This window comes from Epinephelus lanceolatus, chromosome 13 (genome assembly GCF_041903045.1).
Source record: "Epinephelus lanceolatus isolate andai-2023 chromosome 13, ASM4190304v1, whole genome shotgun sequence".
Lineage (NCBI taxonomy): Eukaryota > Metazoa > Chordata > Actinopteri > Perciformes > Serranidae > Epinephelus > Epinephelus lanceolatus.
In genome coordinates this window covers 38,200,074-38,226,134 of record NC_135746.1, presented here as the reverse complement: position 1 = coordinate 38,226,134, position 26,061 = coordinate 38,200,074, and the positions used below count along the sequence as shown (strand labels likewise).

Here is a 26,061-nt window from a genome sequence, read left to right as displayed (position 1 = left end):
TAAAAATGAAAATAGAAGTCATGTATGATATCACTTCATACTAATTTGTTTCTATCTGTGTTACAATTTCTGGATTACTGTTTATGAATTCACTGGTGTAGCCCCCCACATACCCTTTATGTATGAATTATATTATTCTCATTACTGTACACTGCTTTTTTTCCCACAGTCATACAGACTGATGGGAAGAATAGCAAAATTAAGGTTTGTCTTTGACCACATTTCTTAATACTGCCATTATCCACATAAATCTGTCATGGCCTCAATGAAAAGTAACAAGCCCATGTCACAGGCTGCATGTAATGCATGTGTTTGGTTATGCACACAATAACAGGCACCATGGGGCTGAATTCACCAGCTCCACCAATTTTATGTTTTATTAAACAACATAATTAATTCCAAGTACAGCTGGAAAAAAAGCCATGTGGTCTTTCTCTTGCGCACATGTCAGCTCAGAGGAGAATGTCTGCTGCTCCATTATTTGGCTTTCTCTTCCTGTAGAGACAAACAGAAGGTGGTGTATGCGTAGGCAAACATTAATTACAGTAGTCTTTTATATCACAGCTCTCAGGTGAAAGTTGCCTTGTTGTAGGTTGAGATATTTAGCATACAAGTCAGTGCATAAAAATGACTAAAACTGGCACTTTCATGAGGTGGAACATAGTAACTACTTAAGTAGCAAATTGAAACTGACAAATCCATTTCTATCAATTGAGTTAATAATTAAAGGAGAGTTGGCTTCATTCAGTCATACTAATAAGGCATCATTTGAATTTATCCATAGTCAGTGTATTACCTACACTAAGTGTCTCTCAGCAAGCCCCTAGTTTGGAGAGGCAGGCAGGAGTACCACCATGGTTAAGCAATGTACTGGTTCGATCGGGGACCAGAACAAAATGTATTATAGCTACCAACAAAAAAATCAGTATCAGTTAAAAGCTTTCATTGGTAATTTTTACAAAAATATGTTTCTGTCATATTTAATGAAACTTCAACTTCATGCAGACAGTAGTACATGAGACAGTATGTAGGGAAAAAAAATCTTGTCCTCCTGCTTCTCATAGTGCTTTTATTGGCATTTGTAAGACTCCACTGCGGCTGAATGAGAACAACCAGTCAGAGCTGAGGAGGCTCTGATGCAACTGTCAATCATGTCAATCACTGCTCATGAACTGCAGTCAAACTGTCAAATAAGGCAGTGCTGATCAAATATGAGTCAAGAGTCTGTAACTGCATTGCCTATTTCTCACCTCAGATGTCTTCAGAAACAAATTTTAGTGTACTCTTTAGCTATAATATGAGAAAGTTTGCTTCTACCTGTGGGTGGTTCTCAGTTTTGGCTTAACTGTTTCCAACATGGCAGCTGGGTAACAAACTTTTCTTGTGTTACAACTAAACAGTACACTAAAATGTTTTTCTGAAAACATTGCAGGCAATGCAGTAAAAGAATCTTGATTCATATTTCGTCAGCGCTGCCTAGTCTGACAGTTAAATCGCAGTTCACGAGCAGTGACTGACATGAGTGACAGCTGCATTAGAGACTCCTCAGCACTGATTGGTTGTTTCCATTCAGCCACGGTAGATTTCAGGCATTGCCATTATAAGCACAAGGAGTGGGAGGAGGAACATGATCTCTGTTCACAGTCTTATTGACTTAGGTCAGGATGTAGTGACAGTTTCATTAAATGTGGCAAAAAAAAAAATCTATTAAACGTAAATGTAAGTTTAAGTGTACGCTATATTTAAAATATTTTCACCACTTTACCTTGTTGTCAGACAGCCCATCTGATGGGGAACTGTTATTTGCTATATCCATCTTTGTTCTCTTCATAGCCACCAGACTCCTTTGACAAAAACTGTCATTTTACCCTGCAGAACATGAGTTGGTGGTCTACTGCTGCCTCAATCTGTTGGTTAGTTTGTGTTAATGTTTGACTTTGGCATTTTAAAGGCTTAGCTTTGATTCAACAAAGTCACACAGAAACAAACTAACTGACCATGGCAGTGGTAAACCAGCAAATCTCCTGCTCTGCAAGGTAAAATTACAGTTTTTGTCAAAGGAGTCTGGTGGCTTTGAAGACAGAGCATAGATAACGGCTTTAGTTCCTTGTGAGAAAAGGCTATCTGATGGCAAGGCAGAGGTGAAACTATTATGAATATAGTATACGCTTAAACTGATACTGATTTTTTTAGGTGGCAACAATGTTTTGTCGCTGACCCCATCCAAAGCAGTACATTGCTTAGCTTCCATGGTGGTACTCTCGTCTGCTTAGCCAAACTGGGAGCATGCCACTCACCATCTACTGCAGGTAATACACTGACTATGGTTAAGTCCTCATACAACCCCACCTCAAAAAATTCTAACTTTCCACTTCAGATTTAATAACATAATAGCCAGATATGCAGAAAAGCATTTTTAAACAAGGATAGTCAGACTATTTCAACATTTAGTGGATGTGTAGGAGAAGATACCTTAATAACGTTAGCCAGCTCCTGCAGCGTTTGTTCATATCGGGCTTCCATACCCTTCAGGTTCTCTGGTTTGACGATCTGTTTCTGAATCCCGGGGCTCCCTGCTTCCACCACCATCTGAAGGAAGTTCTTCTCCTGAGAGGGAAAACAAAAACACTTCGTTTAACACATCTGTCTTAACATCCTGTTTCTGCCTCTCTCATCCATATTTGAGGATGTATATTAGTTGAAGTGTTGAACCTGAACTCCTAGGAGAAAGGTGAAGGCCAGGCCTGTTTTCCCTGCCCTCGCTGTTCTGCCAATCCTGAACAAAGACAGAGAAGACAAAGTTTCAGCCTGATCACAATATGATGAAGCTAAACTGGACAATATGGAGGATTACCTATAATCCTGTTTCTTGAGCAGTAGTATACATCAACAGCTCACCTGTGAATGTACGTCCTGATGTACTGCGGTGCGTCGTAATTTACAACAGATTTGACCCCGTTGATGTCGATGCCTCTTGCAGCTGCATCCGTGCTGATCAACCTTCAGGATGACATGTTAGTGTAAATCATTGCTCATTAAAGCTCTCACTACAGGAATTTATTAATAGCTAAGTTATTAAACACAAACAGACATATAATTCCCTATGAATAATAATTAAAGGGACAGTGCACCCCAGAATCAAAAATACATATGTTTCCTTTCACCTGTAGTGCTATTTATCAATATAGATTGTTTTGGTGTGAGTTGCTGGGTGTTGGAGATATCAGTAGTAGAGATGCCTGCCTTCTCTACAATATAATGGAACTATATGGCACTCAGCTTGTGGTGCTCAAAGTGCCCAAAAATACATAGAAAAAACTCAACAGCAAAGTCTTTTTCTAGAAATCATGACCGATTACTCAAGATAATCCACAGACCTTGTTGAGAGCAGTGTCTTGTAGAATCACCACACAGAAGGAACCATGCATCTGCTGCTAGCTCACATCGGACCACTGAGCTAGCTAACATTACAGCTAAGCTGAGGAATGCCATTAAAGGCATACTTCACCCCTCAAGTGACCATTTGGATATGAAATACTCACCTCATAATTTGAATTCATGAAACAAACTTTGTTTTTCTCTCATGCCAACACGGTGAGCGAAGAATCCAAAAACAAACAAAATTCTTGATGAACTGAACTCACCGGGGTCTGCTTTTAACAACAGCAAACCTGTATCAAAATATCCATTTACAAACTCTCACACAACTCTCTCGGTGTAATCCAAGTCTCATTTATCCAGTCATATGCTCAGTTCTTTACAAACACATGCATTTCCACAAAGAACTTCTGCATAAACAGCACAGGAACGCTACTCATCCACGCCTGACACCGTACAAAACTTTTTTATCCACCTAAAAAAAATCATAATCAGTTAAGTGTATACTATATTAAGAATATTTTCATCTCTTAACCTTGCCTTCAGACAGCACTTTCTGACAGGGAACTGACGCCATTGTATCGGTCTCCAATGACTCCCGTGACCAAAACAATAACTTTACCTCACTGAATCCAATAGTTTCCGCTGCTGCCTCAACTGGTTGTTTGTTTTACTGTATGACTTTGACAAATCCAAACTAACCCTTTAAAGCGCCAAAGCTCAACAGGCATTTTCTCAATATTTGAGATCTTAGTTCACTGGAGGCATGCAAGAATTTTTTCCCCCCACAAATTCAATGTAACACGGCGTGACAAAAATTAGCTGATTTTTGTTACTTTGGACCGTCACCTATTCTCTCACACAACCATCATTCTACAGACACATGGACTCACAGTTGGATCTTTCCTTGCTCAAACTCCTTCAGTGTCTTCTTTCTCTCAGCAGGAGAGAGTCGGGAGGAGAACTCTGCAGCCTGAACTCCACCAAACAGCTGCACCAGCAGGTAAAGTCTGAGGAGGAAAACACAGTAAGGGCCACGCTGAAAGAGTCCACAGCACTTGACGGTTGAACATATGTACAAAAATAAATGGTTTCAACAGTGTTGCTTGTTCCAACCTGTGTGCAGTCTCTCTGGAGTTGGTGAAGCAGAGGATGGGGCTGAGCTTCATGCGCAGGATGAAATGGAGGATGAGAAGGGGCTTTTTGCTTAACGTACAGGGCACATAGTACTCCTAAAAACACAAAGGTGCTGTCAATAACAAAGTGACACAAGTATTTTATTATCATTATCTGACACCACACTGCTCTGCACTTCCATGTGTGCCTGTGCTTCTTCCTAAAGGTCAAAGGTCATCTCTTACTGTCAAACCCTGGGGGAAGTTAAAGCGGCCTTGTTCCTGGGTGGGTGCTGCTGCTGTGGTGTTGTTGCTACCGCTGATGCTGTGGATGGAGCTGAAGAGTCGGGGCTGGTGGAGGCCCAGCTGCTGCAGCTTCTCTGGGTTCTGTGTGAGTGTGGCAGAGAACAGCAGCTTCTGCAGCGGCATCTGAGGTGGAGACAGACTGAAACGGGAAACAGATGGTTTCTTACAGCACTGCAATTTTAAAGTTCTACACTGTAAATGATCTGCTGATATTTACATCATACCAGCAACATTACACCTTTCACTTCTGTTTCAGTGTGTATGTCTTTAGAATATGTCAAAGACATTTTTTCAATGTAACACTTCCTGTTTCCGTTTCAAATTAAAACCCCTCTTTTGTGCACAGAATCTGGCTTTTATTGTGAAATATAATCGGGACTGTGTTGTGGGAGATTGAGTGACTTGCAGGGCTCCATACATGCAGCAATGCAGCAGCAACACTGTCTGTGTGAACACCATATGTGTGCTAGCCACACATATGGTGTTCACACAGACAGTGTGAACACCATATGTGTGCTAGCCACAGCAGTTCAGCAAGGTCATGCACAGGCAGAGGTACACAGCAAGGGCCCAGGTCAGATGAACTTCACAACAATGAGAGGGATGCAAGGTCACAGTGACCATGACCACTGACCTATGACCACCAAAATCTAATCAGTTCATCATTATTGGGTCCAAGTGGAAGTTTGTGCCAAATTTGCCTCAAGGTGCCCTTGAGATATCATGTTCACAAGAATGGGACAGTATGTACAGACAGATGGATGGACAATACGAAAACATAATGCACAGCTATACAAATAAACATTTATGAATTAATGGTCCTGACTCTACTGTCAAAAAGCAGATAAGCATATTTCTTGAAATGTTGAATTATTCCTTTAATAAAAATGTTGAATCTTTTAACATTAGTGCCATTCTATTAAAAATAGAACTGCATATATGAAGAAAAACACATACCTGAGTCTCTGTCCACTGTACAGAGACTCTGTCGCTTCAGGTTTGAACTCACACTCACCTGGCTGCTGTGACATGTGCCGGCTCCGTTCTCCTGAAGATGGACATGGCTTCTGTTCCACTTCCTGATCTGTACACCGCCTTCACCACCTGGCTGAGCCATGACTGGTGCATGCTGTCAATCATCCTATCAGCCTCGTCAATAATCTGAGAGAATGAAAGTCCTCCACTTTAAAATAAATGACACTAGTGGTAGATGGCGAACAATGGAATTCAATGTCAGTTATATCTGCTGTGCTTTGTCAATATACTGGTTTAAGTTCTATGGGTTTTAAGGACTCACAAGAAACCTGAGGTGTTCCAGACTGAAGCCTGAATTCTTGTTGATGTGATCGACCAGTCGACCTGGAGTGGCCACAACAATGTCTGCTAAACTGCGCCTCATGCCGCCTCTGGAGGAACAATTAGAACACACAGAAAAGACACAGTATAGTAAGTTTTTTCCCCACGTATTGTGCAAATATCAAAATCCGATCTGATATTTATATTTCACTCCTTAACAGCTGCAAATGTAAAGCCTGTATGTGTAGGATCTATCATCTTAATTGGTGTACCCAGTGGTAATATAGAAAAAGACACCACCTGCTATCATCAAAACATACCTCCAAGTTTAAATGCACCTTTAAATCAAGAGCAGCACTAGAGAGTAAGACAGTTTCACTTTTGGGAGAGTCGGTAACAAATCCTCTCTCTCACTGATGAGTAGCTGAAGTCATAAGGAATAAAGCAGACCCTTGCTCAATTCAGTACACTCTAGGAGTTTTGTTGCTACAGCCATACTTGGTCTGGTATGACCAGTAGCTTATAATGGCTTTTGTGTAATTTTGTCATAGGTAGTTTATGAATTCTTGAGTCATGGCCAGAAACATTTTTTATGAAGTCACAGTGACCTTTGACCACCAAATTCTAATCAGTTCATCGTTGAGTCCAACTAGATGTTTGAGCCAAATTTGAAGAAATTCCCTCAAGGTGAACAAACGTACGGACAAATGCAGCTGCTGAAGCACCCCCATTATAATGAAGCTGAACTCACCTGTGTTCTGACAGTGACGCCTGCTCTGCAGCAAAAGACTTCTGACCAGCCAGCATCACCACTTTCAGAGAGGTTCCCTCTGCGTATGTTGTGAACACTTTGCAAACCTGGACAGGTGAATATCTCAGCTGAGCTTTTTCAATATACAGGATAAATGCTTTGATAGTTTGCAAACAATGATGATGTGCATGCAGTATGGCAATGGCAGTATGGTGGGGCGCAATAGCTTGTCAAGCTATGCAAGGGAAGTACCCTCCAAAGATCACAAATACTTCCTAAACAAACTGACTTTGATAAATAGTGACTGAATTCCAGATCTGTGTACTGTTAGTGAGTTGATAGAAGACCAGTGGCCAGATGTATTTGGTGTGGAAACCTATTATGTACACCAACAAGAATATATGAGCATACAAGTCACTCGATGCTTAGTGTCAAAATACCATGACATAGACTCAAGAGTTTTGAGTCTTGAAACAGAAACCCTACCAAGCCAAAGACAAGGACACAAGACCAATATGTATAAGGTTTGGGTTATTTTTTAGCAAACCAGGAAACTACGTCCTAACAGGAATTTTTACTTGCATTATTATTGTGTATTGATGGATAGCTCAGAGCTTGATTATATAGTGTATAGTGTTATGTTTTACTGTAACACAAGAATCTTTGTGTCATCAGTCAAGTGGTAATCAAAATATTGCAGCCATAGACGCTGCAGGGGCTTCAGTTTATTGAGAAACTGTGTTAACTAAAGGGATTGGATTTACCAGAGGCATATACAATATTATTATAATAGGTTGAGTATTGCAATAAAATATATTGTAATTTATTACCGTTTTTCAACTGTAAATTATGTCCCAAAAGGAAACTTTGTAACCATCTGTTTTATCTCATAAGATAACGTTTTCAGTGTGTTCACCTCATTTCAATCATTTTATTTGGACTGAAAAAGCAACTGATTTTGATATTTGTGTGTAACTATAGGATATTTGCACGCAAAAATACTGCGATACCATGCTGTCATGATCCTGTCAGAATTCAGTGGAATTTGAGTCCGCTATTGGAATATTAATTCTAACAACTGAACACGCAACAACAGGACTTTTAAAAAACGTTTTAAGCTTGCACACTTCCATTGCCAATATGCACACACATGTTTTTGAAGACACCTGCTGTAAAATAGTCCATATAGCAAACATCATTGATTATGTTTTTCAAACTTTGTTGTGAAAGATTCTGACCTGCTGAGCGAGCTCTTTGGTCGGCAACACGGCCAGAGCCCGGACTTCACACACCACCCGCTCCATCAGCACCTGATGGTAGAGATCATCTTTAGTTAGTATGGAGAGTTTCTGCATGTTCGCTCTTCACACATACACCATGCAGCAGTGCCTTTGCGTACTGTATGAATCTCTACTCAAAGGTGGTGGTGGGAAGCTCACCTGTATGACAGGTATGACAAATGCAAGAGTCTTGCCACTGCCTGTTGGCGCAGACACACAAATGTCTCTGGACTTGTAGCCACCTCGTCCAATCAGAAGCCCCTGCTGTGCGCTCTCCAAAATGGCCGGGATGACCTCTGCTTGCACTGTCAAAAGGTCACAGTATTATTCACAACTTTGTTTCTCAGGCATGTATTCAGTGCACTAATGGTTCCCTAACCTTTTCAAATCACAACATCCCTTCACAGTGATATTTTTCTACCCTCACTCCCAATGCCTACACCCACCCACACACCACATGCACCCTTTTCAGCTACAGAGACTACATATATTATTATAACATAACTAATAAAGCAGATAACACTGATATAACAGGTGTGATGTATATAAATTAACATTAGTGTTAAGTGAAATAATACTGGCCTATTCTCGATCACTTAGAGCTTTGGAAACCTGTTGCTGAATACATATATAGATAAGCTCCGTCTCTTTACCTGGAAAAAGATGCTGAATTCCATTATTGTGTAGTTTTTTCACAAGCACAGCAGACATTTCTGGGATGTCACTGATGGGGATCAGGTTGCTTTTAATGTCTCTGTGAATGACATCAGGCTGAGCGAGCCACTGAGGCAGAACTCTGTGTACCTGTGTAAAGAAGAATACACACACTAATATTTACTGTCTAACATAGATTGTATAAAAAACACGTGGATGTAGCCTCTGGGTCTGAAAAGTGAAGTCAATGTTTAAGTGCCTTAACCCTGCATTCTTGCTAATGTCCAGCAGGGGGCGACTCCACTGGTTGCCAAAAGAAGTCCATCTGTTAAAGTCTCTGGGGAAATGACCCTACTTCTCACTTGATTTATTTTCTCAATAAACATTTTCCTGATGAGTTCATGCCCTCAGACACTAGTTTCAAGCCTACTTCAATACAGCATGATGTTCAATTTGTAAATTAGCATCCCATTCAGAGTAGTATCTACAGTAAAGCAGTGTATGCTTTGAAGCGTGGCCACCTTATGACTGACAGTCACTATCACAGCCACCTGTCGATCAGTTAAGAGGCGTTACAATGCGTGCTTTGAACTTCTTTTTGGGTGTTGTCCATATTTTAGTCTTAAAACTTTGACCCTTTCACACTGTTTTCAATTAATGACAGTTGGTACATTTTGGTTGCCTTGTTCAGTGTTTGGTTGTACTGTAGGACACTCTAAGGGGTCGGCTGTTCATTTTTTTCAGTGAGTAAATTTTTCTAAGCCTGTTTTCTTCGCTAGCCAAAATTAGCATCGTATTTAAAGGTCCAGTGTGGAGGATTTAGGGGGATGGTTTTGCAGAAATTGAATAGAATATTAATAACTATGTTTTCAGTAGTCTATAATCACCTGAAACTAAGATTCATTGTTTTTTTTATAACCTTTGAAAGAGCCATTTATATTCCCTCGCACTAGATGGGGCCTTTTGTGTTTTTTTCGCATTGGCCACCCTAGTTCTCATACATGCTTAGCACACAGGAGAAGTTTCAGTTGGTTGCAATCTGCAACCTCACTGCTAGATCCTACATACTACCTTTAATGTCACAATTAATGTGAATTCAGCAGGCACATTGATAACCACGATAGCTAGCTATCTACTAGCTATATACTTCCAGTTTAGCACTCCACTAACTTGAGTGGGAGTTTCCAAATATTAATGGACCAAATAGATCAAATTCACATAGTAAAACGAGTCATTTTGAGGAAGTTGTGAAGCTCAAACATTTTTTTTTTTTACTGATTCACAGGCATCTCTTTCACAGTGTAAGTCTATGGGAAAAAGTCTTCTTGGAACACATAGCATCATGTGATGGAGGCTTACACAAACCAATGGGTGACAACACAGTGGCTATGTCCACTCTTTCTATACAGTCTATGATGCCCACAGAGGATGAATACTAATGATACTGGCAACCCCTGAGTCTATCTTAAAGGGCCAGTGTGTAAAATGGGTTGAAAACAGTTACATCAGTGGTCAAATTCTAGATTGTAGGGCTCACTCGCTCACCCCTCCCGTCGGGTAAATGATGGCGGGCTCGTAGGGACAAAAAGCCTTGCGCACGAGTTTTTCAGGAGTAGGTCTATCTAGCGAAGAGGTGTATATTTATTTAGAAATCTAAGCCATGTTACGATATTGTAATGAATCCCTCACGAGCAGGAGACCAGAGGAGCGTTCGGGAAAAAGGCCCGTTTATTTGAGCACTCCAGAAACTCCGGTAACACTCCACTCCGTCCCAAACTCTGACTCTTCTAGCGTAACAGACACACTTCATAACTTTACACACATACTCGTTTACAATACCGAGTGGGGACCCCCCTCCCCTCTCTGCTCCGCCAATCTCCAGCCCGCACACTGACTGACAGCGTAGCCGGTAAACAGAGCTCAGCTGTTTATTTAGCCTAGCAATATCTCCGGACTATAGTAGCTGCAATGGACGACTTTGAACGCGATTTTGAAGAGTTTCTTGTAGCGGACACAGACCCAGAGCCATACCTGTTTGAGCCGGAGCATACAGATGAGCAACTCCATGTGTTTGATGCTGAGCGGGCGAGAAGAGAGGCTGAATGCACAGAATGGGATTCGGTGCTACTGCTACCATCGTTGGGGAGATATATCATCAGGAAGAAAAGCGCCGCAGAGAGTGCATCACAAGGAGTGAAGTTGCATCTTCTTTTCCTCGCAGATGATGGTTCGGGTTCATTCTCTCCTGTTGCGTGGTAAGTGTGGTCCATTCGCAAACTTTATAACTAAAAAAACTTTTCACTACTCTCTATCGACGTACTACTAACACTCTGCTGTTTCCTCCTCCTTCTTCCTTCCTTCCGCTGTCTTCGTTGGTTTATTTATACACGCGAAACGCGTTCTCTGGCTGGCTGGATTGTCCGCTCGGGCTGCCTTACATACATGGCGGCGCAAGATGGCGACCACTCTAAAGCAAGGCTCTTGATATATATATATATATATATATATATATATATATATATATATATATATATATATATATATAAAAAAAAGCATAATTATAAGGCTACGAAAACCAAACGAATTTTATTTTATAGCGATTATACACTTGTATAAACATATTAATGGGTAGAAGATTCAGATTCAGATTCAGATTGACAATAAACCATGCCAAATATTACACACTGGCCCTTTAAGCTCTACCAACGAGTCACTGTACCTTCTGGACAGGTTTGTTCTCAAATCCTCCCAGAACTGTGAATCCAGCTGGAGCAGAAGTCTTCTCTGTGGTTTGTTTTATTGTGATATTTTCTGTCTCTACTTTCTCGTCTTCTTCTACTGTGTCCTCCTGTCCATCTTTTCCAGTCACAGGAGTGTCAGAAAGACCTTTAACAGAACTGCCTAAAATAAAAAAAATAAACAAAACAACAGGAAAATCATCCCATGTGAGGCATTTTTTTCTTGTGCAGATAGCATTCACATTACAGGTCAACATCATAATTCTGAACAGGCCATAACTAAACTACTGCAGTGAATGTCACTGCTGCCATATGCCCTGAGTGGTTATGCTGCAGCCTGTTTTGCTGGTGCCAGCTGCAGCCCTCTCTCAATACTGGACCAATTTTTAAAAATTGTTGTTTCCATTACTAACTTTGACACAAAAACATGGGAAAACAGGGTCCAGGTTGAAAAATAATGAAGTTACCCTTTACAAGCTCCATGGGGCTATAGGGAACTGCAGAGCTGGTAATAATTCTCTGTCACTATGAGTGACTGCTCTCTGGTACGTATAGCGATTTGATCCATTGCTTATTTAAAAAACTCAATTAGTGCAGCTTTAAATGATGCAGTTAGGGATGTGGGCAAGCCTACATATTTGGCATTTTTGTACCACAATTTTTGCTACATATTAGCAGACATTTCAAAAGGCACCCAACTCTCTACATTAAAGTAAAATCAGCTGATAATACTGGCCATGCCAATGTGTCAGCCAGACTCTAAAAGGCACAAGGCACAATATAAATGACAAAATGTCACAATATCCTAACACTGATCATGTGAATGATATGATAGTTATATTGCCCAGTTTTGTGCCAACATGTGAATATATAAAAGAGCAAGCACACACCTGACTGATCCTTTTTCTTCTTCTGTTTTTTATCTGCAACTGTCTTGCTCTTCTTTTCCTTTTTGACAGGCTCATCGTGGTCATCTGAGTCTGTAACAAATGAAGGCACCACTTCTGATTTCCTTTTTTTGTGCTGTTGAGACTCCTCACTGCTGTCCTTGTCAACTTTTCTTTTCTTTTTGACCTCCTGCTTTTCTGTCAGTCCTTTAGGCAGTTGTTGTTTCTGTTCTGTTAAACTCTGTTTCTGCTTCTCTTTTGCCTTCTGCTGCAGTTTAGCCAGCAACGCCTGAGACCGAGACTCCTTTGAGACGCTCCCATTTTCCTCCTCTCCCAGATACCTGTGAGCAACATGATAGAATTTAATGTTACAGATTCCTCAGTCCACAGAACAGCAGCTTTTGGTCAGTTTAGCAGCTTGTGACCTTAGAATTACACTGCTATATCTTCATTTGTGTCAAAAATTAGTTATTCACAAAACTCTATTTTTTTCATCTGTTTTTTTTATATTCTGTTAATGTTTATATTTATCAATTAATGTCCATATAACTTGAAAAAAGAAAATCAGTTTTGCTATCTGATGTGAAAACAATCTGTCATTGTTATCTTAGAAGCAAGATACATCCATGTCACTCCAAGGTCATGTACTAATGACAAAAAAAAGCAGAGACCAACGATGCTGATACTAAACCTACCTGTTAACAAGAAACAGAGACATCTCAACAGCAAGATGAAACGCTCCAATGAAGTTTTGTATAAATTCAGCTCTCCCGCATTTGAAACTTAATAACACTAATATCAGTTAACCACGTCCTGATTCGCACTGCTTCTATAAAGCACTGTAAACGTTTAACTTTTACTGAACTACAAAAATCTCCACTTTCTCGTGTGTTTTGCACATCGTTGTAGATGCGTTTTGATGACGACACACAACGATGTCGCGTTTTTACTCGTCACCAGCCTGACGCTACCATAATTAACTTGATTTTTCGGAGGGAAAATTCAAGTAAAAAAAATTTGCTTTAAGAGCTATTTCCCATACACGGGATATTAAACGTTGTTTTAAATACATTTTAAAAAGCACAAAATGAGCTAAAACTTAAGCCAACTTCCTTTTTTCCACCACAGTCCCACATGGATCTGTCCACTCGATGACGTTGTCCAATCAGAACAAAGTGGTAAATTTTAAACCAGAGCCGGAGCACCATTTGAAAACCTAGGAAAGGGAGTAACGTTATTTCTGCGCTCGTGTTAGTTACGTTGCCAATTTAATGTTAGGTGGATGACTAACGTTATTGGAAACAAAAATGACCGAAGAGTCGGCTGTTAAAGTATGCATTCGAGTCCGTCCGCTTATTGCGAGGTAAGTTTTCTGCCAACAGCTAACGTTAGCGTCAGAGAGTTACAAGTTAGGAGCAACCGCAAAGTTGCCTAACGTCAATGCTAATGCTAACTGTTAACGTTACTAAAGTAATGATAGGAATGTGTTATTAGCTAAAGTTCAGACGCGTATAACTGAATTTTCGGCCAGTAATAATAAACGGTAACGTAACGTTATGTTTCTAACATTAACGTTCAGCAGTAAGTTCAAAACGTTTTCTATGACGTTGGCAGGTACCGTACAAATAAATAAATAATAGACGTCGTTTTCGTTAACTAACTTATGCTAAGCTAGTGCTGTGTAGACAGTTATAAAAACAAGAATAGTAAGGTTACCAATTGTACTTCCCCCTGAATGATATCTGCGATAGAAATAGTTTTGCTTCCTTGCCAACATGAAGTGTTTTATGCCAACTAACGTTAGTTACACTGTTGTAATGATCGTTAGGGCGTAACGTTACAACGCTGAAGCAATAGTGGCTAACTTATAAAGGGACTAGAGATGGCGCCGTTTGGTCGAGCTTATCAATTATCAGGCACAAACTGGAGCAAAGCGCCATTATTACTTATTTTATCACTTAACAAAGTCTGCCTGAAGTTGTTGATGATTCCTACAGTGCCCTTTATGGTCACATCTGAAGTGCAAAACATCTATAACTGTTTCATTAGAATGTATAATTGTTTTTTAGTTGTCCCTCTGTAACTTATTCCATGCATATAAGATAGCTACTTGGTAATACACTGATGATGGATAAGTGACTCATACAACCCCTCTTAAAGAAATGTGAATTGTCCCTTTAATGTTGAATGATAACATTGCCCTCTGGATTCCCGAGGGAAATTGCTATGCAGCAGTTACAATACAAAGGTAGGTGAGTGCAGATACAAAGCATGAGATATACAGGTATTAAAACAAAGTAGAAACGTAATGTATAGAAAATATAAAAATCAATATATAGGAAATATAAATTAAAAATAAACTAGCCACCAGTAAGGTGCAAATATATGCAATAAATGAATACTACTAAATATATATATGAAAACAGGTTCTCCCATCAGGAAGAAGATTCCCCATGCCTAAGTGCAAGACAAACCACCTCAAATTATCATTTGTTGCAGCCTCCATTAAGCTGTTGAACAGTGTTAAAAAACTAGTGCAATAGAGCAACGAGCAACGTGCAATGAACACACAGCACCCAAGCACTCAGCACTTTTTCTTGCACTGTAGACGTCTCTGTATGTCCCTGTGTTGTCATTGTTAAATGTAGTCCACGTCTGTTTTATGAAACAGAACTGTCCTTGTGATGATGTTTCCCTGTGATGATATTTTTATCTTGTGTTGTGAAGCAATGAAATGTAGCACTGTGCCCAAGACGAATTTCCCTTGGGGGACAATAAAGTTTACTTTACTTTACTTAGATTACCAGTATGAGTGACAAATAAAGTATGTTTGCTTCGTAATATATTTGTTTGTGTGAAAGTGCCAGAGTGCATGATTAATACATACACGTGTCTATTATATATTTTATCACAGTGTATATGTAGTGACATAAATGGTGCCCCTTGTCTACTGATACTGTATATTTATTTTTGCCCTCTTATGGAACTTTTTTATTATTATTTATTCTGCTTTCATAGCAGCTATTTTGATTTAGTTAGTTTTAGTTCTTTCCATAAAGTATGCTAATGTTTTCACACATATATCCTGATTGTGTGTCCTTGTTACAGGGAAGAAAGTGCTGAGTCAGAGGATGCAGAGCCCGTCCACCTGTTTTGGAAAGCTGATAAGAAATCAATTCATCAGATCGATGATGGGAATTCCACTAAGAGCTTTAGTTTCGGTATGTTTTGCAGCATGTACAGGATTAAGAATTGTGGTCACTAGATTTTGTGGCTTTAACATAGAGTCGTAGTAATAGAAGTCTACTTTACATTCACTGTTGCCCTCTGTTGTCCCCAGACCGAGTGTTCACTGCAGAAGAAACAACCAATCAGCTGTACCAGAACATTGCAAAGCCTCTGGTTGTTTCCACTGTTGAGGGATACAATGGTATGTAATGGAAACTGAATGCAGTGAGACCTGTCTTGTGGAGATACTCATTACTCACTGTAGTCGCATGGTGTTTATTTTGTGTTTGATCCACAGGAACCATATTTGCTTACGGACAGACTTCTTCCGGAAAGACTTTTACTATGATGGGGTCTGACCGATCACCTGGAGTGATACCATTGGCTGTGGAGGATGTCTTCCAAACAATTAAAAATGTGAGAACTGTTTCACCTGTTTCAAACACGCCCTATAACTGTTTGTAATCAGTTTATTCTAACCAATGACTTGTCTTTTGCCCAAAGTGTCCAAAGAAGGAGTTCCTTCTCAGGGTTTCGTACATGGAGATCTACAATGAAACAGTCACTGACCTGCTTGTGGACAGCTGGAAGAGGAAACCCCTGGAAGTCAGAGAGACAATCAATGTTAGTGGGCTTTTTGAATGGCTTTTTGTCAAATTGAAACCCTTATCAAATTTTTTGTGGCCTAGTTTACAACATTTGCAGTAACTCAACGAAGTCTCAAACATTACATTTAATCACTTTTTGTTGGCTGAGAAGGCATAAACTGTTTTAGTGCCAGCTTGATAACTGTTCACGTCCTGTAGAAACAAGCTGAAAATGAAATGAGCAGCATTAGATATGAAATTTTCATTAAAATAATAGGTGCAGTCCCTCTGACTTTTACACCTTATTTTTCAAAAATCAGAACTGGTATGTTGATCAGCTTAAAATATTTATGACATGCATAAACGTTTAACTGGAAGATTTCATCTGAAATCGTTTTGCTGCGATCAGAAAAATCATTTTAGTCAGGATCATTCATGACTCTGTAGGTCTGCTGAACTGCAAAAAGTCTAACATCACAGACTGATGGAACATATTTCAAAGTCTAGGAGCACTAAATGACAGAAACCCTACAAAGATGTACTTTTCTATTTTACATGATTTTTGTATCTGTGTACAGAAAAACATCTATGTGGCTGACCTAACTGAGGAACTCGTTACGTCTCCTGCACAAGCCCTGGCCTGGATTCGGAAAGGAGAAAGTAAGATCTGAGATTACAGAACATCAGAATGATGACGTGCTCTGCAGACTGTGTGTAATTACCAAGGTGTTTTCTCCTCTGTAGAGAACCGCCACTATGGAAAGACAAAAATGAACCAGCGAAGCAGTCGCTCCCACACCATATTCCGAATGGTAAGTAACACCACATCTTCATTGCATAGTGACATATCAGATTCTGGGGAAAGCTGGATTTTTCACAATATTGTTCTCTTAGATCCTGGAAAGTCGAGAAAGAAGCGACCCAGCATCAGGAGAAAATGCAGATGGAGCCATTATTGTGTCTCATTTGGTAAGCTAGCTCCATTTATTGGCTTGTTTTCCATCTTTATGTTACATTTGCTGTCTGTCTTGTCTGTGTCATTGCTTGTGTTGTTGTAATTATTTGTTCACCAGCAATTTGGCTTCATCTTTTAGAATTTAGTTGATTTGGCTGGATCAGAGAGAGCAAGTCAAACAGGAGCTGAAGGTAAGCCGGAATTAAATTTAAGGTTGCTGATTGAATCCACATGAAATGCACACTATGATACTATGTTAGAGTTCATTGATTGCACACTACAGTGTATAATGAGTTTCTGCTTTGATATCCTAGGCACACGTTTCAAAGAAGGTTGCAATATCAATCGCAGTCTCTTCACACTCGGCCAAGTGATCAAGAAATTGACAGATGAAAGCCAGAAGTGAGTAAAGGATGAACATGCAACGTACTTACTACAGAGATTTTTCCACTTGTGCTAACATAAGGAACAATTTTTACTCTTGTTTTACACCATACATACAGGTAGGGTTGTTTTATGTACCATGAGCGTATACTCAGCATCAGTCAGCGTTGAAATGTTCCTTCTTTCTGGGCAGTCTAACTGCTTACAGATACATCCTCACTAGCCAAGCAGGCAGAGGATCATGAACACTTTCTTAAATATCTCAAGTCATGTCAGTTTTATTTATATAGCACCAAATCATAACAAAATTTATCTCAGGAAATGTTTTATATAACAGCCTGAAAAATTTCCACCATGAGCAAGCAAATTAAATTAAATAGGCCACATTTAAAGAACAGGGCTCTGCTCTGTATTATATACATCTCATCTAACTGTCATAAAGAAAATGATTTAGTGCATTTGGCCAAATTTTGAGCTGTTTATTTAATATACTCATTAGTGGTGTAAGTGATGGAACAAAAATATTTCAAACTCCGTTGTGATTATTTAGTAGTAAACAATTCATGTTTACTAAAAGTAAATTGAGGAGAGGAAAAAGGAACATATTTTTTAAATGGTTATTACTAACTGATTTTTATGTTTTTAAACATTAATTCGAGGTGCTGGTATTTTGCCAAATTTCACTCTCTCTCTCTCTCTCTCTCTCTCTCTCTCTCTCTCTCTCTCTCTCTCTCTCTCTCTCTCTCTCTCTCTGTTCAGGGGTTTCACAAACTACAGAGACAGTAAGCTCACCCGCATCCTGCAGAATTCCTTGGGTGGGAACGCGAAAACAGTCATCATTGGTACCATCACACCTGTTGCTCTGGATGAGACCCTCAGCACTCTGCAGGTAGATGAAATATGTAGATTCCGGTCCTGCACACCTAACATCTCTACAGTACCATGACCTGTTAATACTCAGTTCAGGGCTCAAAATACTTTTTTCTCTGTACATGAACTGGTGCATGCACCTTTACTGTGCCATTTGGTGTAATTGGTATTTTAAATTTGCACTTATCCGCTGCAAGGTTCGACCTAAATTGCAATACTGCACAGTAAAACTGCTTCAAATTTTAGATGGTCATAGGAACATTTTGAGCAGCTTTTCATCAAACCTATTATGAAAAAAAAAAGTTTTTGAGTCATATTGGGACTTCTTTGGTGACTTCTTTGATTTTATATGAATATGAATTCATCTAAATAAATAGATATTACAGACTGAATATTGACCTCTACAAATTAGTTCCCAACTTCTCCTGATACCAGTAGCTTTCATTGCTGTTTGTGAATATGAATGAAACAAAATGTGCTACTGGAAGTCACTGTGCATATGCACATGGTATTTCAAGCCCTGCAACTGTTATATTGTAATACTAAATAGTATGGTACATTTTACTTTGTTAGCTCATTCCCCCAGTACACAGCGCACCATTGCAGATGGATGTCGTCCGTCTGGAAAGTTCTGTTTTATGACAAAGGCAGATGATGTTTCACAAAATGTTTCTTTATATTAGTTTGCCAGCACTGCAAAGAAAATGAAGAATGACCCTCATGTGACAGAGGTGTCTGATGACGGGGCTCTGCTCAAAAGATACCGCAATGAAATTGTAGACCTCAAGCGACGCCTTCATGAGGCAAGTGGCATCATTCCTCAGTCATGTTCTCTTTGGACCATCACTGCAAGTTCCATTATTGCAGCACTTTCTACCCACTAACCTGTGGATGACCTCCCAACAGGTTTCTTCAGTCACACAGACCACAGCCACAGAGAAGGAGGTTCTCTCCCAGCTGCTCCAAGAAAAGGATCAGCTCCAGAGAGAACAAGAAGACAGGATCAAAAACCTGACTAAACTGCTGGTCACCAGCACAAACCAGGTTCCTGCTCAAAAGGTAGATATGACACAAAATAATGTCAGAGTACAGCTTTCTCTTTCGTATCATAGTCATAACAACTCATGTCCTGTTTTTAAGATGCCAAAACGCAGGGTTACGTGGGGAGGAAAGATGCTCAGACTTGCCCGTCCGTCTGCATGTGATGGTGGTTCATCTGACCTTAGCTTTGCAGACCCTTTCACTCGGAAGAGGAAAGCCTCTAATGTCTCTCTGATGGAGCTGGTTGAAGGTACAGAGGAGCGCGTAAAATAAAGTATATGCACTCTGAAAATCACAATTCACCTTATAATTACCATGTCGTATATGAACTGCACTGTCGGGTAATGAGTGGAATGCATACATGGCATGTTTGAACAGATGATGAGGACTTCGACTCTCACTGGGAGATTCCTGATGAGCCTTCAGATGATATGGAGATAAGTCAGAGCTCTGTGACTGTCAGGAGCTTTGGAGACAGGTAAATGTCTTGATAATTACAGTTCAAGTAGTTTTCACTTGAAAGACAGCAAATGTAACTACTCAAGCCTCCAGACCAACCTTATTAATCTGGGCAAATCTGGGCGCTTCTGCGTCCATTGTGAACCTGGCATGAGGCTACTGTATGTGGAAAAAAAAAACCCTGTCTTTTCAGTGTTTGTAGGTAATTCACAGTTGTTGAACACATTAGTCATCTGTATGTTTTATCTTTTTCCAGTCCCAAAGACTTTGTGTCTCCAGACCGTGTGCATGAGCTTTCAGGGAAAGTGTCCAGCCTGCAGCTGCAGCTGCAAACAGAGGTCCAACAAAAACAAGAGGCCTTGGAGAAGGTGGCAATGTTGGACCTCCGAGTTGCAGACCTGGAGAGACGGCTGGAGGAACAGAACAACACTCCGAGTAAAACTGATGAACAGGTATGATTTATACCTGCTGCCTGGCCTCCAAGTAAAGTAAAAGGAGAAATCCTTAATTACACGAGAATAGCATCTTTGGCATGTTCATTGTTTTTTGTTCTGTCCTGGTTGTGTTAGCTGGTTTTAGTATTAATCTTCATACCTCATTTTGCAGATGGGTAAACAGTTTGCAGAGGCCATCCAGCTGTGTGAGACACTGGCTTCAGAGAAGGTAAGGCTTGATGGGGCACCTCTGTGGCACATATCCTACTACTCAACTTGTTGTGCCTCTGATAGCAGAGAAAATCCTCTTAACTTGTTTTCCTCTGGATGTATGTATGTAATATATTTTCTGTTTTATAACACAAAGGTTGTGTGTCCCTTACAAGGTATTAAATAAACCACAAGCATGTTTAATCTAGAGTCACTGAGTTGTGTTTTTTCCACAGATAAAACTCAGAAAGCCATTTGAAGATAGTCTGGCTTTATAGGCCAAAAATGGTCTTGTTTAATGCATTTGTTGCACAACACACAGTTACTAAAGCTTTGTTTTTATGTTATCCACATGGATAATTTGTTTATTTGTACTGGAAAAAATATTCTACAGAGACACTATTGCAACATGTTGCTAAAAATTCAGGAATTATTAGGTTACACTCGAGCAGTTTCCAGTGTTTCTACATTTAGAATCACATAAAAGAGGGTAACTACTCCAATAACAAAAGGAAACGCATTTATTTCTTCTACTAGTAATGAAAAGAAGCTACATTAGGGCAATTCATTTCAAGTGGAAATACTGAAAGCTCTTAAACTGATTAAATTGTATGTTTACAGGACGTGGTGGAGGTCGAGCGAGACTACCTGAAGCAGGAGCTCGGGATGTTCCTAGAGCAGATTGAAACTCTGGAGAAAGAGAAAGCTGCTCTGTCAAAAGAGATGGAGGAGAAGAGGGAGATGGATGAGTTCAAGGCTCTGGAGGAGGAGTTCAGAAAAGAGCAAGAGGTAATTGATTTGATTCTATTCATAGTACAATTGAGGGTCCATGTTCACTCCTACTGGCAAATGGGAGGGCCAGGAGGTGAGTTTACAGTAGTGATGGCCAAATGAAGCCTCGCGAAGCATTTTCTTTATTTTCTGAGCCCACTAGATGGTGCTCATGGTTTAAAGAGAAAGGCTCAAAGAGTGGTAATTCAGTGTGCTTTCAACCTTTACCTGAACAAAAAGCACCATCTAGTGGGCTCAGAAAATAAAGAAAATGCTTCATGAGGCTTCATGAGGCCATCAGTAGTTTACAGTCCTCCTACTGCCAACAATGGGTGAAACTGAAACTAGGAGTTAATGTCCAAATATCCAACTTTAAACTAACTTCACTGTGCTGGTGCAGCTGGCTTGACCGCAGTGTTTTGGACTGGGCTAGACCGTGGAACAAGAGGTTGGAGCATGTCCAGTCAGCATGCTTGCTAAGTGTCCAGTCCACGTGGTCACAAAAAATGGGCTGCACATGGACGTCCACATAGGGACCCTGTAAACCCTTGCTGACGTGGGTGGATGATGACATTTACGTCAAGGGGACCACAGCAGACCCTTGCGTGAACCATGAATTGGCACCTACTGTAATGAAGTAATGATTAAAATAAAGCATTATACTGTATATGCCATCCATCCATTTTCTACCACTTATTGGGCACTGGGTTGCATTAGCTATGGAAATCAAGAACTGTTCTTCTAGTTGAGAACCAGTTACAAATCATCCAGTCAATGCAATGTGAGCTTAAATTCCAGGAATGCCATTTGACACTGCACACGAGTGCCACTGCTTCCCAACCAAGCAGCACAGCTGTTACTGAAGTTAAATAGCCAATATTTTTATAACATTAGTGCCACATAGGCAGGCTTAGCAGATTTTTTTAATTCACTAAGAAACCCTAAATGAAAATGTGTGCTGTACAAATATTTTGTCATTTCATCTACACTGTGTTCAGGCTCAGAGATAATAAAACAGTTGTACTGATCTAGCATTCTGTGCAGTCGGTGCGCTTCATGCTTGATTGCAAACCACCCCAGTGCATGCAGAAGGTCACAGTCTGAAGCCAACAGAGCCACATCATCTGAAGAGAACTGAAACGCAATTCTGAGGTCCACAACAGATTTAGTACCCCTACAGAACTCCCATAGGGATAAGGTTGTAAAGATTCCCAAGTCCACCCAATGTGTACAGACTGTATGGGAAAACTTCCATAACCCACCTAACAACCCTTCAAGGGTATAAAAGCCGGTCCACTGTTTCATGACCAGGATGGAATCCACATAACACCTCCAGAATCTGACACTTTGACAGAAATTCTTCCTTTTCTTTTGATATGTATTAATAATTTGAAATTACAATTCTTTTTCTGCTCCTCTTGACAGATTCAGAGGCTGACTGAGGAGCTTGAGAGTGTGCGAGCAGAGAGAGACAGTCTGCTCTCTGGGAAGGAAGCCAGCTGTCAGACCTCCACAGAGGAGATGGAGAAGCTGCTGTGCAGAGTGACGTCTCTCACTGAGGAGAGAGATCAGCTGCAGGAGATACTGGAGGGACTGAGACAGGAGAAGCAGCAGCTCAAAGCAGAACTGGAGGACAAGATGGAGATGGTAGGTTATTACTGATGCTTCTAAAGTGTTTTTCATTTATAAGTGATTATTTCATATCTTTTAAATCACAGTCTGCCTAGACAGACAAAGAAAAAATTAATTTTTCTATCTTTCGCAGGTTGCACAAGTCCAATGTGGGTTTAACCAGCCAGAAGGACTGGCCTCAGAACTGCACCAACAGGATGCCCAAGTAACCCACCTTCAGCAAGAGGTAACAGTAGTTAAGTTAATGAAGTCTGATATTTTAGAATTTTCTTGACAAATCCCATGAAAAGACCCAAATCTACTTACAAGTATAGTATGTATGTATCAAAGCCTGATATCTTTCTCTTTGCCACAGAGCTCCATTGTTGTGAACAACTGTTGAAACACATCACATCATCAGTGAGCTCCACTGTTGCACTGAGTGACATGTTGTTCTTTTATTACCATGAACACACTATTTTGTCTCGAATACACCATCCCTCTGTCACAAATACTCACTAATACACCAAATGTGTATTAATCCGCTACTGAAAATAGTCCCCAACAAAGGCACCGTTTGCTCCTGTCTGAGTAACATTTGCTAAAAACTACTGTGTCCAATTGTTTTAGGAGATCACTGAGGCTTTTTAAAAATTCTGGAGCAAAAGAAATAAAACTAAACTTGCAAACTCTCCGGTAGGAACCAGTGGGAAGGGAAGTGAAAGTTATGAGAAAGGGACTTAAACACTTGGTTTTGGTCTCTTCACAGGATTTGTTGACAAAAAGCAAAACATGGATTAAAGGCAAGCTTATTCTTCAAAACTTTGCTTCTTGACTGAAAATACTTTAATTGATTTGTCTATTTTCCTCCACAGATAGAGCAACTACAGACAACTTTACAGGCCGTCAGTGAGCAGAAGACCCAGCTGGAAGCTGATCTGCAGCATAATACAGAGATGGTGAGGGGGAGTTGTTTGTGGTCAAATTGAGATCTAATTTTTCAGGGTTAAGTGTGCTCACACTGCCAGTGATGTCTTTGCCCCAAAATCTTCATATATTTTCCTCGTGCGGATGAATGGGAAATATGCAACTTTTTCTCTTTGCAGGCTGCAGAGACGCAGAGCCTTTTGCATTCACTTCAACAAGAACTCCAAGAGCAGAATCAAAGAAACGCTGACCTAGAAAGACTCAGCCAAGAGAGGCAAGCTCAACTACAACAAGAGGTTAGTTCCTTACAACACATTTCACCAAAGTTATGTTTTCAGAAGTACTGTATGCTCTGTAATTCAGATCAGATCAAAAAGTGCTCTCTTATTTTTAGGTTGCAGAGACTCTGAGTCTTCTACATTCTCGTCAAGAGGAGCTTCAAGAGCAGAAGCAAAATAACTCTGATCAAATGAAACTCTGTGAGCAGAAGGAATCTGACTTAGAACAACAGGTGAGTTAAACTGTTAATGAAGGATATTTTTTTAAACTGCTCCTTCACTGTCAGTGTTCTGACTACTAGTATGAAATCTTCCCATTTACACAGACCAAGACTCTAAGTGAGCAGCTTGAGAGTGTACAAGCAGAAAGGGATGCCCTGTTGTCTGAGAAGGAATCCAGCTGTCAGACCTCCAAAGAGGAGATGGAGAAGCTGCTGTGCAGAGTGACGTCTCTCAGTGAGGAGAGAGATCAGCTGCAGGAGGCACTGGAGGGACTGGGACAGGAGAAGCAGCAGCTCAAAGTAGAGCTGGAGGACAGGATGGAGATGGTAAAAGCTTTGGCTGAAAACTGTAAAGTGAGAGCTGCTGATTGCTGTTTCTTGGGGAAAATACCTGCATGGGACCTGTGATTTTTTTTTTTAACGTATGTGTGGTCACAGCCTATCATGTACTGACATTAAGTTATTTTCCAAATCACCATGACAATTATGCACAACGGTCATTACAGCAAGATAACTGGAATAAATTTGTTTCTGGTGTTGTTTCGCCGGTCACACATTATATTAACGTGCTGTGTACAGTCGAGCAGTTTGGTAAAATATTTTTTAGGTAGAGTGAACTGGATCAAATGCAAAATCTTTATGGTAATTATTTAAATATGTTTAATAAGTGGCTTCACCAGATTTGCAGATGTTTATCCTGAGTGAGAGCAGGAGGGCCTATTGTAAAGTAGTGTTCAATAGGACAAGTGCAGAAATCATGCGAAAAGAATATTTCACCCACAAAATGACCATTTGTGTACCAATTGAAAGCTTGGATTTCTCCACAGTGGAGAATCCTAAAACAGAGAAAATCCTTAATGAATTGAAGTCATAGGGGTCCACATTTAATTTCTTTTTTTGTCATAAAAGGCTGTCTGTGTGGGAAGCACTGAGCATAAGACTGTATATAAGACTTGGATTATACTGCACAAGTTGTGTGAGAGTTTGTAAATGGATGTTTTGATAAAGTTTTGCTGTTGTTAAATGCAGAGCCCTATGACTTTAGTTCATCAAGGATTTTCTCCATTCTTCATGCACTGTGGAGACGTGAGAAAAATAAACTTTTCTTCTTTTTCTTTCTTCAAACTGAGGTCATATTGTTCTTTCATGTGTTCTCTCTGTTGTACAGATGCAGTGTGAGTTACAGCAGCAGCTCAGCTCTGAACCTCAGTCTCTGAAAGAAGAACAGGAGGCTCAACGACTTCTGCAGGTTAGATTATGTCATTCAGTCTTACACTACAGTTACATTTCTACATTTTTATTTTGATCCACTTCATTGAGCATTTGTCCCTGATACTGAGTAAGACTTCTGAATAAAGCACGAAACAGCTTGCTGCACTGAGCTCCATATGACATTCACTCACTTCGGAACTTAATGGTTTTTATTTTATATTGTTGCTCATGCATTGAGGTATGTTCGAGAGCACATAAAGGTCTTGTGAGAAAATGTGAGTAATACTGAAAATGTTAAAGTTTGCCTACATTGTGCTTCAGAACCAACAGCTGGAGGAGCATCTGGAGAAAACTGAGGAGGTGAGCCAGCTGAAGTCTGACCTTCAGGAAAATGTAGAACTGGTGAGTTCTTTTCTTCCCAAGCAGTGATGGTGAGCTCTGGTTTTAGCCCAGTGTTAAGATACATTT

The 26,061-nt window shown here is 40.1% G+C and overlaps 2 protein-coding genes and 1 long non-coding RNA gene across 11 annotated transcripts in view; 2 read left to right on the top strand and 1 right to left on the bottom strand.

Moving 5' to 3' along the window:
* Positions 1–346: 346 nt before the first annotated feature.
* On the bottom strand, positions 347–13,324 carry ddx51 (DEAD (Asp-Glu-Ala-Asp) box polypeptide 51). Its single transcript, XM_033649026.2, has 16 exons — positions 13,101–13,324; positions 12,409–12,746; positions 11,500–11,681; positions 8,780–8,930; positions 8,286–8,431; positions 8,085–8,156; positions 6,847–6,953; positions 6,097–6,205; positions 5,815–5,960; positions 4,740–4,938; positions 4,495–4,610; positions 4,272–4,388; positions 2,899–3,000; positions 2,713–2,776; positions 2,473–2,607; positions 347–495 (listed from the first exon to the last, which is right to left on the bottom strand). The coding sequence occupies exons 1-16, from the start codon at positions 13,121–13,123 to the stop codon at positions 478–480; spliced, it is 2,025 nt and encodes a 674-aa protein (XP_033504917.1). The 5' UTR covers positions 13,124–13,324; the 3' UTR covers positions 347–477.
* Positions 4,262–5,142, top strand: LOC144466565 (uncharacterized). Its single transcript, XR_013493175.1, has 3 exons — positions 4,262–4,381; positions 4,505–4,624; positions 4,721–5,142. It is a non-coding gene; the product is annotated as an uncharacterized LOC144466565 (long non-coding RNA).
* A 289-nt stretch (positions 13,325–13,613) lies between the features above and the next one.
* cenpe (centromere protein E) overlaps positions 13,614–26,061 on the top strand; it is a 31,530-nt gene continuing 19,082 nt past the window's right edge. For 7 of the 9 annotated variants that reach the window (XM_078174094.1, XM_078174097.1, XM_078174093.1 and 4 more), the window contains exons 1-26: positions 13,614–13,768; positions 15,514–15,626; positions 15,746–15,835; positions 15,932–16,050; positions 16,138–16,257; positions 16,799–16,880; positions 16,965–17,032; positions 17,115–17,189; positions 17,315–17,366; positions 17,490–17,577; positions 18,319–18,448; positions 19,113–19,232; positions 19,336–19,488; positions 19,570–19,720; positions 19,849–19,948; positions 20,186–20,381; positions 20,536–20,592; positions 21,195–21,362; positions 22,770–22,991; positions 23,110–23,202; positions 23,831–23,914; positions 24,062–24,178; positions 24,277–24,393; positions 24,487–24,708; positions 25,550–25,630; positions 25,915–25,995. In XM_078174094.1, coding sequence (XP_078030220.1) covers positions 13,713–13,768; positions 15,514–15,626; positions 15,746–15,835; positions 15,932–16,050; positions 16,138–16,257; positions 16,799–16,880; positions 16,965–17,032; positions 17,115–17,189; positions 17,315–17,366; positions 17,490–17,577; positions 18,319–18,448; positions 19,113–19,232; positions 19,336–19,488; positions 19,570–19,720; positions 19,849–19,948; positions 20,186–20,381; positions 20,536–20,592; positions 21,195–21,362; positions 22,770–22,991; positions 23,110–23,202; positions 23,831–23,914; positions 24,062–24,178; positions 24,277–24,393; positions 24,487–24,708; positions 25,550–25,630; positions 25,915–25,995 — 2,955 coding nt within the window. In that variant the 5' untranslated portion in view covers positions 13,614–13,712. The remainder of the gene's footprint in view (positions 13,769–15,513; positions 15,627–15,745; positions 15,836–15,931; positions 16,051–16,137; positions 16,258–16,798; positions 16,881–16,964; positions 17,033–17,114; positions 17,190–17,314; positions 17,367–17,489; positions 17,578–18,318; positions 18,449–19,112; positions 19,233–19,335; positions 19,489–19,569; positions 19,721–19,848; positions 19,949–20,185; positions 20,382–20,535; positions 20,593–21,194; positions 21,363–22,769; positions 22,992–23,109; positions 23,203–23,830; positions 23,915–24,061; positions 24,179–24,276; positions 24,394–24,486; positions 24,709–25,549; positions 25,631–25,914; positions 25,996–26,061) is intronic. The other 2 variants (XM_078174096.1, XM_078174095.1) reach the window with 2 other exon arrangements.

Bases quoted from the DNA above. Each gene is read 5' to 3' on its own strand.
- ddx51 (XM_033649026.2), bottom strand. From the start codon at position 13,123: ATGTCTCTGTTTCTTGTTAACAG. The intron at 8,931-11,499 runs GTACAGTGACTC...TTCTTTACACAG, and splicing joins AGAACAAACCTGTCCAGAAG to GTACACAGAGTTCTGCCTCA. The intron at 8,432-8,779 runs GTAAAGAGACGG...ACCTTTTGACAG, and splicing joins AATTCAGCATCTTTTTCCAG to TGCAAGCAGAGGTCATCCCG.